Source organism: Anneissia japonica, unplaced genomic scaffold (genome assembly GCF_011630105.1).
Source record: "Anneissia japonica isolate Jap-2015-1 unplaced genomic scaffold, ASM1163010v1 scaffold573_len2283161_cov171, whole genome shotgun sequence".
Classification (NCBI taxonomy): Eukaryota; Metazoa; Echinodermata; class Crinoidea; order Comatulida; family Comatulidae; genus Anneissia; species Anneissia japonica.
In genome coordinates, this window is record NW_022719802.1 from 260,474 (window position 1) to 274,479 (window position 14,006).

At 33.9% G+C, this 14,006-nt stretch overlaps 1 protein-coding gene across 1 annotated transcript in view; it reads left to right on the forward strand.

Annotated features, from left to right (window-relative positions):
* Positions 1–14,006, forward strand: part of LOC117110988 — a 37,909-nt gene that overhangs the window by 15,860 nt on the left and 8,043 nt on the right. Inside the window, exons 3-11 of the mRNA XM_033253845.1 lie at positions 2,355–2,978; positions 3,550–3,709; positions 4,405–4,462; positions 5,003–5,107; positions 6,210–6,344; positions 7,123–7,197; positions 9,150–9,246; positions 10,664–10,759; positions 13,052–13,192. Coding sequence (XP_033109736.1) covers positions 2,355–2,978; positions 3,550–3,709; positions 4,405–4,462; positions 5,003–5,107; positions 6,210–6,344; positions 7,123–7,197; positions 9,150–9,246; positions 10,664–10,759; positions 13,052–13,192 — 1,491 coding nt within the window. The remainder of the gene's footprint in view (positions 1–2,354; positions 2,979–3,549; positions 3,710–4,404; positions 4,463–5,002; positions 5,108–6,209; positions 6,345–7,122; positions 7,198–9,149; positions 9,247–10,663; positions 10,760–13,051; positions 13,193–14,006) is intronic.

Genomic DNA, 14,006 nt, shown 5'->3' on the forward strand with positions numbered 1-14,006 from the left:
GGTCTTGCTAGTTCCATAGAGACTCCTATTACTGGTTGCAGATGACTTGAGAACACTGAGACTAAGACAAAATTAGTTATGATACACTCATCAAATACTCTGCACAGAACCTTATTGCTTGCCTTTACTTTCTGTTGGAAAAAATATTGCTCAGTGGCTCAGTGCTTCATAGTAACTGTCTCTTATACACATCTAGATGTGTATAAGAGACAGCCATAACACAGCACCCCCTAGTCCGTCACCTGGATGTTTTTAATGGGTTCAAATACATTGGGAAAAAAGCTAACAAGGCATGAGTGTAAAAAATAACAAAAGTACATAATTCACAGCAGAGTTTGATGCCCTTACCTTAGTAGGCATACAGTACATAGATTAAAACTAACAGTTACTACTGTATCAATCTCTTCAACTTGGAAAGACTCGGTCAATTACTGCATTGAATAAGTCTTTATTTATTGACAAAACAGTCGACAGCCAATGTACTGAAATAACAAATGCATTCTGTTTGATGTTTAATTGTCAAAGAGCCTGTACAATAGAGGCAGTAATTGTTATTGTGAAGCTTACAACATAAAGGCGTATATCAAGTGCTATAAAAGTATAATTAAATTCAGATAATTAAAAATAGAACAAAATGGAAAAAAAAATAAAAATCATTCATTTAATGTTCATGTCCGGTGTATCTGTGAAGTATTACTGGTGGCTAATAGTAAAAAATAAACAGGTTGCGATTTTTAACAAGCTTCCGTGTACCCCGCAGGTGGGCAAAGTGCGGCCCGACAGCGATTTTTTGCAGCCCGTAAAAACGAATTAAAAATCCTATGTGTGCGGCCCGCCAAGCAACATTGGCTAGAAGACACCTTGTGTATTATGGCCCGACCATATGTAAAAAGTAACATTAAAACTGAGAATAAAGTGGTGTGACAGTAGTGCTTAGAGCTTTTTGGAAGCTCACTGGAAACATCCAAGTCTGGGTTCAGCCCTCGGTGTTTAAATCAAAAATTCACTTTGGCCCTCTGACCAATTCTTATGTCTACCCCTGGTGTACACAGTACACTACAGGTACTGCAGCAATATGAGAGATAGTATAGTAGGCCTATTGTCATCGCCAATATAAAAATGTATTAATTTACTATAATGATTACTGTAGCTCCATCTCAATTACGGTACAGTAACTGCCTTTTTGCTTGTTCTGTTGGGGTATAGTAGGGTTTTGTACTGTAGAGTAGTTTACTGTTGAAATCGACCAATCTCCAATTCTTCCAAATGTCTCAATTTTTTCTAAATGAACATATTGCTAATATCATTAATTACTAATACTGTACACACTGAAGTTTACTGATCAATTTGAAAACATTCTTGGTTGTATTTCCTTGTTGCTATGGCAAAGGCCAGTTAAATTGTTCTTTCATTTTCCATTAGGGATACCTCAACAATTGTTGTTTAGTTCCAATCATATTTCATTTATCTAAAAACCAACTTATATTATTGGCACCATGAATGCATGGTGTTAGAGATACATGTATCAGCTGCCAATACAGTTGTGAAGAAAATGTACATACATAACATAAACATATACAAACATAAACAGTAATAATATTACTAATAATATCAGAGAATACTATCGAGAATTGTTAACAAGGCTGGCAGAGTGATTGGAGCCGATGTGAAACCCTTAGAAGATATCTTTAAAATTGTTATACTTAAGAAATTTCATTTAATTATGCAAGACTCATCCCATCTTTTATACTCAGACATTATCGTAAATAGATCGGGAAGGGTTAAACTTAAACAACACAAAATATCAACAAACCGTTTCAGACATTCAGCATTGTACATTGCTTGTAATTTATTTAATCAAAACTTAAGAAGATAACTACAATTTTTATAATTCTAGACAATTTTTAATGATATTTATCACATTATAACCAATTCTATGTTATGTACAAAAAATATCTCAGAATTTATTTTTTGACAATAAAGTTGACTTGTATTTTGTATATTGTATCAGAGATTTATCCTTTGACAATTCAAAAAATTGTCAAAGGTTCCAAGTGAAGAGTGATCCAGACCGAAAACCCTAACTTGTAATAATATTAATGTACAGTGGAGCTAGTTTCTGGAGGTTTTTGCTTGCTTGTGAGAGTGTAGGAGGTCTTGCTGGTTCCATAGAGACTCCTATTACTGGTTGCAGATGACTTGAGAACACTGAGACTAAGACAAAATTAGTTATGATACACTCATCAAATACTCTGCACAGAACCTTATTGCTTGCCTTTACTTTCTGTTGGAAAAAATATTGCTCAGTGGCTCAGTGCTTCATAGTAATCTAAATTTAATTTCCATCTTTCCAGAAAGGAAATCTCTTTTTCAAAGTTTTTCAAACAGCCAGCACGAGCAGCTAATAACAAAGATACCTGAAGAATTTAGCTTGGATATTGCTGAGAGAAACATCATAGAGGGGAATGGTGATGAGTCATCTGCTAACGACAACATTTGTAAGGTTTCTGAAGGTGTTGATGTTGAGACTGGCAGCCAAACATCCATAAACTGTGACTTGGATAAAAACAGAGAGAATATTGGATTGTTTGATCGTTTAAGATATTCGGTCTCTGAGATCTCACCATCCAAAAACTCTCCAGACGTGAGAGTGGCTACTTCTTCCAGAAAAGACAATCAACCAATTAAAACTACCTTGAAAAAAGCCATTAACTTTAACCTGCTTAAAGAAAAACTTTCAAAGAAAACCTTTATCAGGGCTTTAGAAAAGCATGGAGTGGATGGGTCAAGTGCGACAACATCCTCAAAGTTACAGACTTCGACATTACCTCAGAGTCAAGATGAAGATATGATGCAAGTTTCTGCTTCTGATGACAATCATATTGTTAATAATGATACTGACATTAATGATCCTGTTTTTGATGACACTGCGTGCAAATTCCAAAGTGATAATCATGATGATGGCAAAGAGGGAACAGGTAATTATACACTATTTTGATGATTATCTATGTTATGTTATCTCATATTTGTGGTCTAGTATTTGCCAAGTCAAAATATCCTTCTTGTTTAACATTCTTAGAATTTGATCACCTATGAAACAAAAACTGAAATTTGTTTACATTGACTTTTGATATTACTGTACATTGTTTTCAGAAGTGTGCCTTGTAGTGTACGAAAGTTTACCAAACTGTACCTGCAACATAAACAAAGATATATAATACCAGTACAAATATCTGTTCATTATTACATGCATTTTTCTTTGCCAAATTTGCACAGCGATTTCATTTCACGCTGACCACACAGCTTTCACTGTTGACAGGTTGTGGAAGTGGCTCACGCTATGTTTCAGCCCTAGGTGCTAGTATTTCATGGCTTATGAATTAAATGAATATTTTGTGGCCGCCTCTCATCAACATTGATGGTAACATCAGGAATAATTAACTAAGATTAAAAAAAAATAAAAACCATACATCACCATTCTGTCTCATGTAAATTGGGTATATTTATAATAATTTTCATCTTTTAAGTGGCATTTCTTTGTATATTCAGAACATATATCCAACACAGAGGTGCTACTGAATGATGCAGCTGCTTTAAATGAAACAAGATCCACTATGAATGATGAAACTAATGATGACAACTTATTAATTGAACTCATTAGCAGCGATGATGATGACGATCTGCCAGATCTTGGTGACACAGTCAACAGGTAAATTTTCAAATCGCAGTACAGTGTCAACATTTTATTTTTACCATGGACGTATACAATACAGGTTCCCCGCTAATTAACATACCCTCCAATTAAAGGCCATAAATAATTTTTTTGTAAGAATAATAAAGATCAAAGCAGCTAAAAGGCAGCGTTGGGTGTAATATAATGTTTATTTATTTCTGAAATTTCAATTTTCTTCTTGACGGTGTGTGTGCTAATTTGCCAAAAATAAAATTTTATTTTTTTTGAAGTAATTATTGTGGTTGGAGTGTGGGGGTTGGGGGGGAGGTGCCACAAAGTAAGATATTAACTTGCAATTATAATTTAAAATAGGAAAAAAATTACCTGTCAATTAAATAATACATTTTTCTTGATCCTCAATTTTTAAATTTTGTAATCAATTTAATGATTTTTGTAGTAAATCAGCATAAACAATTTTTGTTGCTCTTTTTCTGATTAGAAGTTAATTATGTAATCGATTCTTTTAAAATGTACTTTTCATGTTTTTTTTTGTTTGTTTGTTTTTTTTTTGGCATAGTACATTTTAGTAATATTCTGCAATAGTCATCAGCTCTTCTTTTAGATCCATATGGGAAGTTCATAATCCTTCAGTACTTAAGAACTAAAAGCAATTGTTTAGTAAGATGTTCCTCACTCGAATTATATTAAAGTTGTTTTTGTTATTTTTCTAGACGAGAACACCAACAAGATTCTAAAGAAAATGAAGTGTCCTTCTCTCAAGACAGCCTGGTATGTCCTTATCTTCTTTGCTATTCATAATTCCCATTTTCTATAGAATGACATCTATAATATATATAATAATATACAACTTATATATTATCAAAAGCAAATACAGTATAAATTTAGTGGAAGGTCAATTTTACAGTACAAAATGGATCAGTTGGATGTACCCTTCTATTAAGATGAATTCATGTTTAATAGTCTAGAAAAGTCTTCCATTTTGTTAGTTTTATAATCTGAATATTAAACAATTCATAAGAAGTACTAAAAATGTGATCAGTGTGTTCTGGTAGCATGTTCTGTTTTTGTCAGCAACACAATGAGAAAAATTAATGTTTCTCTACCTCTCATCCAAATTGTGATTAACTATATAATGACAGATAGCAAGCACAAATACTGCAGTGGTTTATGTTCCAGATCAGATATTGAATTGAGGTTCCATTGTAATGCAGTAAACAAATAAAAAGAGTGTTTTCAGAATAAATTACAGAGTAAGAAAAAAAAATCAAAATGTAGAATCCAACTGTTTTGTCTTACTGTATTTTTCAGGAGGATTCTCCACTTGACAACTCCATCACCAACATTGAAACAAAACCTCCAGAACGAAAACTTAAGTTTACCTTAGACAAGATGGTGCAAAATAAACAGGACAATGTAAATGATTCATTTTTTAAAAATCTCTTATGTTTAAGAATTCAATTTCATATTGTTGTTATATCATTTTGGTAAGATAACAAGATTGTACCTGGTTTGTCATCTTCATATTTTGAACTGCCATTATTACACAATGTTAATATTGAATGCAAAGAGTGCACACTTATAACATCCTTTTAAAAATAGTTTTTTTAAATGACTACCAGAAGACATTTTATATTCATTCACATTTTGTGGCCAGTTGTTTATTTGTACACTTATGAAATGGGATGTAAGCATGTTTAATATTAACCTATAAATATACAAACATATATGTTAATTGAAGGCTGTTGGTAATTCTTATTAGAAGGACTTATGATGTAAATGTCACCCAGCAGGTGGCTTTTGTGTTTTGCAACCTATGCCATGACAGCCCATAGCACAGACTGGCTATGTAGTCTAGCCAAGTGGTTCCCAACCTGGGGTCCACGAACCCCTAGGGGTTCGCAAAACATAATCGGAGTTCCGCCAAGTCAAACCAGTCCGCAGAGGGTTCACAAAATATGCTGGGGTAAAGCTAGATTTGTAGACCAATTTTTCATGATTATTCTTGTTTAACAACAGTGTGATAAACATCTGCTAATCATCAGGTATGGTACTTTATCAATAATAAAATACCTAATGACATATGCATAGCCTTCGTTCACAGTACAGTAAATTGCTTAACCTGGCATTATATTTTCAATCCAATATTTTATTGCTAATTTGTTAGAATCTGTTATATTTTCTGTATGGTTTATGTAAAGATGTTTAGTACAGGAGAGCCGCATGTCCAGAGGGGTCTGCGAAAGCAAAAAGGTTGAAAACCAATGGTCTAATCAAATCCAATCGAACCAAATCATCAAACATTTATATCATCATACTGCTGTACACATAATACAAGGCATAGATGAAGACCAGCCTAGAAATCAAGCATTCATCCTCTTTAAAATGATATTATTAATTATTAGCAATGATTCATAGTTTATGATCTTTGTTTTCTCAACATTGTTGTTTAAAAAATGGCAGCTTTAAAATTTGTATCTTGACAGATATTTTAACAATAATTTTCTTGATGCTGTAGGATCTGAAAGATGTTGAATTAGCTAAGATTACAAAAGAACTGAAGAAGGATATGGGCATTGATTGGATGAACAGAGCCAAGTCTGAAGATAACGCAAACAACATACTGCCAGACCACAAGAAAGAACTTGATAAAGTATGTTATTTCATAATTTTGAGTCACCATATTTAAAATAGTCATGTCATGAGCTGATGTGTATATTTTGAGCTTGTATACTTACCTCTGTGTCTAGAAATGTAAATATGGTGAGCTTCTCATACTTGATTGGCTGTAATAACCATTGGATTGTACATAATAATGAGATACAGTAGAACCCCTCCTTTCCATTAAGCGAGGGGAAATTTATCTTTTAACACTATGACCAACCCCTGTAAGGGGGACACTTCCTGTGTGTGCCAAATGGTTAAATTATCTCTATTTAAGGGGACACTTATTTTTTTTTTCATTGTATCATAACACCTACAGCAGTCTCAAATTAAGAAATATTCATTCAACTTTATAGTTTAAAACCTTTTGAGAAATGAACCAGAATTTTCTCCCTGAATCCATAGAGCCAATTTCGGTATAGACCTACTAAATGTGTCACTATGTATAAAACAATCTCTTGAATATTGACCCTAAACCATGGGGGTTTCTTTTTCTTTGTTTTTTGTGTACTTTCTTATTATGGATTCTATGCGTGCTGCCCATCCAATAGAAAGCTCAATATAATTTAAGAAAAGGAATATTTGGTCATTACCAATATATCATGAAATAATATTAGGAACTACTATTGTTTTAATTACGTTTCTGCTGATTTCATATTATAAATGAATGAATTGTTTTTGCATTGCAATTATTTCTTGCTAACAGAAATGTTTCTTGATTAATCCCTAACAGCTAGAAAACAAATTATTTTAATTTTTTCTAATAGTTTGCCTACCCCACTGATCATGTGCCAGGTATATACCCCGGAGATGATGTTTTCAACCTGGACCACATTGGTGAAGTAAGTTATTGTATTTTAATATTTAAAAAAAGCAAAGAAAATATTATGGCAATTGTGATAATATAGTGCCTTTTCTAAGGGTTGGATCCATAATCAAACCAGCACAAAGTGCAACCTCCTCCACTCCCTGGGGAATATTTATAGTTGTGCTTGCAATTTAATGCAGATACAGGCTAATACATTCAATGCCTCATCATGTCCTACGAAGTACCCATTTATACTCCTAGAATGAGAGAGAGAAACTTGGTAAATTGCCTTGCCCAATGACACAAGCAGAATGCACAGTAAAGGTTCGAACCTCCAACCTCAAGTTTGAGAGACTACAATGCAACCGCTGCATCAATTAGGGCGTGTTTCTGCTGAATAACACCAAAAACACTTGTTTCTAATAAACGGTTAAATTCCTTCTGAACACGTTTCTAGTGAAAAGTGCAATAAATAAAAACACGGTAATGCGAGCATTGGCTAGTGGGCGGAGATTAAATGACGGTCACCAACGGAAGTTGAAGCTGACCTTACTTCTTGTAATCTACAGCGCATGCTGCGAAAGAGGTAAACAACACACCACAAAAGTATGAAAAAAGTATGGTATGATCTTCAAGCATGTCATCCTATTGGTTTAATTTTTTTCTTCGCTCCAAATTTTCCGCGCGATTAAACCAAGGTCAATTTGGGTCACCGACGAGTCATGAAAAACATGGTATTGCATTGCAGCTAAAAAAGTGTACCACAAAATGCATGTTTTCTGAACGTGAACCCTATAACGAATGCGTGTAAAAACACGAATTTTTCAAACGCATTCCTAACCGTGTTTTTGTTTTGTGTACAGTAATTTTAGTTTTTTTGCTCAGCAGAAACAGGCCCTTAGTGACATTGCATTGAGAGCACCTCTTCTGAGGCTCTGCTAACTAAGCTAAATTGCTCCAGTTGAAAGAAAGCAGATGAAACTGCATCATTTTCAAGGATTTTCTGTCATTCCACTTACATCTTATCTTAGGTTTAGACATCTATTATCCCCATTTTTACAGCAGATAGGGTGCAGACCATTTAAGTATGGACGAACTGGTAACTAGGGCAGTTACTGTAATAGCTCAAAACCAATTCACACAAGATAACATTTTAGTTTTTACTCAAAATTTTTTTACTTTCCCATTAACTCCATCCATTTTTATATTAATACAAATTTATATGAATATACGTTCTTGTAGATAGATGATATTAAAACCAGTAACATAAATGGTAAAACATTTTTTTTTAAATTTTTTATAAAATACAAATATCAAAGGTTAACCTAGCAAAAGGCACTTTGTTGGTCTTTCAAACTCTGCATTGGCTCCAATTCATCTGGTACTGTAGCAACAAGGCAAATTCAAGAAATATTTGAGATTGACATTTTCTTCACTTATTCACCATTTTTGGCAAAGACAAGCCAAACCAGTCACTCGTCGCAAATTGTGTTTCAGAGAAAATGGCCAAAAACATGCTGGAATGTCAAATTTTTAAATCTATTTTATTGCACTAAACTAACCTTTATATGTCTATACATTATTCTATGCTCTTATTTCCCATATTTTCAATGTTAAAACAATACTTTTTAAATTATTTGATGATAGTTTCTGCATGGGAAATGCCCGAAATCATTAACTTTGAAGGCTGATTTCTCATATATTGTTCTTTAAACAGCTATATGTTTAAACGCTTGTAACTTCATAAGGTGATGTCAGATTTGAATTATTTTTTTACCATTTTATAGCTCTTATTTTACTTTTTAACCCTGTATTATTAACTCAAAATTGATTTTTGCGACAAGTGACTGGTTTGGCTTGACAAATTTATTGTCATTCATTAAAAGAAACATAATTTTTATTCCTTCTGATTGAATGTTTTTCTAGGTACTGTACCTAAAATTACTGTACACAAAGCTAACTAATTGGCATTTCTGTGTGTTACAGGTATTTTCCTTCCCATCTACCCTGCGTTTGGTTGACTGCGGTTTTAGGCCTGTGAAGGGGAAGGCAACTGACTCCCTGTTATGGAAAGCATCCCCAGGTAATTTTACAGTATATGTTTTATATGTGTTTTAATGTACTTTTTTATTATTAGTAGAAAAAGAAATAGAGGCAGCATATTGAGACTAAACTATGATTTTTATTAGTACAATTGATGCCAGCTTCACCACAACTATGAAATCAAAATGTTCCAATTATTATGCAAATATTGTATGGATAATAATATTATCCATAAAATTCATTATTTATTTGTCCTCATTCAAATTGGAAATCGGAAATCAAAAATTTGGGATGTGCCCCTTGGAACCCGCGGCAGCCGCAGTGGAGCGCCACCTGACTTAACTACAACACATACAGATACAAACACCTACATCTCAATATGAAAGTTATTTAAGGAGCTGAGCGATCAGACTCAGTGTTGGCTGAGTTTGAACCTGGGTCTTCAGCACAATATGCAGGATATACCTCTCAGCCAACTGCTGTACTTAGATACTTTTGTACCATAAATACAGAGGCTAAAACTAAGAAACATTCATTTTGGCAGTACAATATTTAAATCCATTGGTGACATCACAACTTCTAATGCGAGATCACTTGGTGAGCATCAAGAAGCAAACTCATATGGTAAAACATTTCCATCAACTCAAAAATAATACTCATGAAATATCTTACTACCACCTTCCAAAACACAGAAGTTAGTCTTTTACAATGTTTAAAATAAATTAAAAAAATATTTGTCAATTAGCACTTTCATTATATATTATGAAAGATGTATTGTCCCATGCTAAAAATAAAAAAAAAACTTGCCCATTTTGAAGTAATATAAAAGTTATCAACTTGAACATAGAAATTAGTGTTTTAAAAAAATGTCTACCCATCAGTTTACAGCGAAAAATGATAGAAACACTTCCAGTCACTGGAAGTGTTTTATTATTTTTATTATAATTTGTTGGTTTAAAAATCAGGGTACACATTTTTTAAATTCAATAATTTCTATGCACAAGTTAATAATTTGCAAAATGAGCAAGTTTATTTCAAACTTATGTTTTATGATTTTTTGATTAGTCAAGGGACAATACATCTTTTAGTCTTTGGTGTTCTGTTTTATTTATTCAGATTTCCTTGCATTTCGTAGTTAAGTCTTGCATATTCCCTAATGCTTAGACATAGATATCAAGCTCTGGCCTACAATATGTGACAACATTTACTGTAATTTAATGCTATACCAATGTTATCTAAGTAAAGTAAAGCGAAATAATTTACCCTTTTAAACTTCCCTAATTTCCTCAGCCTTCAAAATAAAAAAAAAGTATTAGTAACTTAATTAATTTTATATAAAATTTAGATCTTTTTTTGAATAAATGTATGTTATATCTTCAAAATAGACTTTCAGAATCTGTCTGGTATATTTTTATTTTGTATTGCATGTTTGAATAATATGTTTTCCTTGATTGCAGATGATCTGGTTGGCCTTATTAACTCATGTTTGCTGGCAGAGGCTCATCTGGTTAGGCCATGCCAGGATGCCTTGATGGTGTGGATTTTTTACCTCAGTGAGTTTATGCCAGGAGTTGTTATAGCCACTATAACAACTCCCAGGTTTAAAATCATTTTTTATTAGTAGTTGCTATAATTGGTTGGCTGAAAGTTTTGGGTGATGATGCACTTTGTACCTGTAGTAACATATGACTGGGTAACATCATACCTTTTACATAGAAACACTGGGTCTGGTTTAGGGCATGCCTAGGTTTAATAATGTTAGGATAGAATTGTCTTGCAACTCACAGATTCAATTCATTTCAATTCAATTCAAACATTTATTTACTTCCTTTTCAATTTGTACAAAAATATGAAACAAGTTCATAGTAGAGTCATTTTCATGAGATCCGTGACTAATTTTAGGATACCTTTTTTTCTCGATGGATTTGGCAAGATGGGGGCATATACCCACTCATATGGACGCAGGGTGACCTTGAAAATCACAAAAAAATTTGCATCGTTAAACAAAGAGGCTACTTTGAGTGCAGATAACTTCAAAAGGGAAGGAATGACTGTTAATCTAAGGTCATATTTGTGAAATACGGTAAACAATAAGTTAGAATACCAAGTGTGACCTTGATAGCTATTACCAATCCCGAGTTATAAGCTTCCAAAGTTGAAGTAAATTGCATTTGCATATCTTGAAGAACCACGCCCCTTTTTTAAGGAGTCAATATCTCGGAAACTACATACCCTAAAAGGCAAATTTTTTTTTTTGTTGGTTTTACATACAGTGGATCATTTTTATGGAATTTCATCAAAATCTGAGACGGTCATACAGGAATTTTTTTTTAAAATCTGGTTGATTTGACATGTAATGACCCTACAATAGGTCAAAGGTCGGAATTTACCATTTCCGGTCACTATTTGAATATTTTTTTCATTAAGACGAATATAAACATAAATCTCCTGAACAATTTGCAATTAATTGTGATTCTCTGTGACCAGTAGTTTTCGAGATATGACAGTACAAGGTCAAAGGACAAACTTTCAAAAATCACATTTCCCGCCATTTTTGGAGAAAAAGTTGTATTACAACAAATAGGAACATGCATATTGTGAAAAGTTTGAGACCAAAATCATGTCTTTCTGACCAGTGGTTATTGAGATACAAGCGTCCAAATCAACAGGCGGTCACTTTGAAAAACGCCCCCAAACAGGACTTTCCCCCCATATCTGGTAGGTATATAGGAGCTATATTTTATCTAAATTGGTCCATCTTGCCAAATCCATTGAGAAAAAAAGGTATCCTAAAATTAGTCACGGATCTCATGAAAATGACTCTACTACCATAACAAATTCATGAGAAAAGGAAAAAGAACACCTAACCCTGCATTATCCTAGGATTGCTGGTTTAGAAATCATTAATTCCTACTGGGAACCCATTTATGCATTTGAATGGATAGAGAAGAATGTATGTGGAGTGCCTTCCAAGCACAATAAGCAATGTTACTAGCGTTGACATGTTGACAAGGACGCGAAGCCTCGCCCACAAAGTCACGAAAACCTTAGACAATGGCGGCTAGACTTGCGAACATTTTCTTTGCTATCAACCTTCTTTAAGAAAGAGAATTCAGGGTAGGCGGTATGCAAATGAATCATATATTCATAGTGTTAATCTATTTCATGAATTAGGCGGTTAAATTTTTGTAAAAGCCTCTGTATTTCGCTCCCAAAGCAAGAGGGAAAAGCCGCATTTAGTCAACCTCGTTGGCAAAGGCCAAGTCACTGATGTGCAACCAAACATAGACATTTAGGCCTAGGCTCACGTATGTTTTGCGTTGACAACCAACTGTCTAAGGAAATTAAAATGTCAGAGAAAAAGTTTTTGATCATGTGACTAAATGGTGCTCGCTGGTTAGTTGGTTTATCTGTCAATCAAATCTCGTCGAGATGTTAATTGAATTCTATTTAGTTGGGAAAACTCACAGCATACTGCTGCTCCAATCTCTTGTCAAATGTTCCACAGACTTCCATTAAAATGCAAGTTATACCAGTTGACGTGTACCAAGGGTGGGTGTAAAAATGGGTGACATCATGAACCTACTGTAGGCAGTGCAAGGTGCTGTAATGGTGCGTGGAGATATAAAAGTTTTTTTGTCAATTGGCCTAGGGTTAATCTAGGATGATTCTAGAATGAAAAAACAGGCTAAATTATCAATGTTATTATAGCTTGAAAACTGGAGATTTGAAACATCATACAAGCATTTTGGGCTAAAAAAGGCAACTTAGATTTTCAAAATTTTGTATTGCTCCATACAAACTTTTTTTTGGCCTTCAAATATAATATTTTTTTTCTTTTTCAGTGTCAATTCATGGGAGTATACACACAATAATGCAGGCATTTAAAACACTCTGGTCTCTTATGAACAACTCAATCAGATTCAATCAAAGTAGAGTATGGCTGCCAAGTTTAAAACAGATAACACGAGTTTTACTTAATTATGGTGAGTCATGCTTTATTAATCCTTTAAAAAGATTTTCTCAAATAAGACTAAACAATTTTGATCGGTAAGGGATGACAAGAAAAACAAAACCACTGACAGGCTTAGTTTTGTACTGAAACAAGTAAACCACTTAATAAGACTACTATACAGAGGATAGTATTGTATATGATTTAGAATGATAAGATTATACTATGTGAATATGTTAAATATATTTATATACTATTGTTACAGTGTTTACAAAAGCTTAGTTAAAGTACACAACTAAATTTGTCTAAACTGAAATGTTGAAATTGACAAATACAATCTTACCAGGGCAGTTTGTCTTTCTACCTCAACGACCTCGGATTTCTGGCTACATACATTCATCTCCACTCTTTAATGTTCAGACTTACGACTTGACTCAGGCTACGGTCACACTATATTTTCAAGCCTGGCTTGACTTACCGCGGGTGAGATTTTCATAATGTGACCGCATCTGCACCGACTCGCGCCTGGCGTGACCTCGATCTCAATCTACCTATCTCGATCCTGGCTCAGCACCCATATTGACCCTGGATTGACCCAGGCGTGACCAAGATTGACATTTCCTCGTCGGCTGTCGACCAATCACAGTCGATGACGCTGTTGCGTTTAGAAGTTCTTGAATAAAAAACCCGCGAGTTCTTCATGTGTGTTCAATCAAGACGCAATCATTACTTTTCATAAAAGTTAATTCAAATTTTAATTAATAATAATGCGATTGATTTGGAGCGACCAGGAAACTGCTGACCTGGTGGATTTGTGGGGCCAACCCGAGCTGAGAGACCGGATAGAA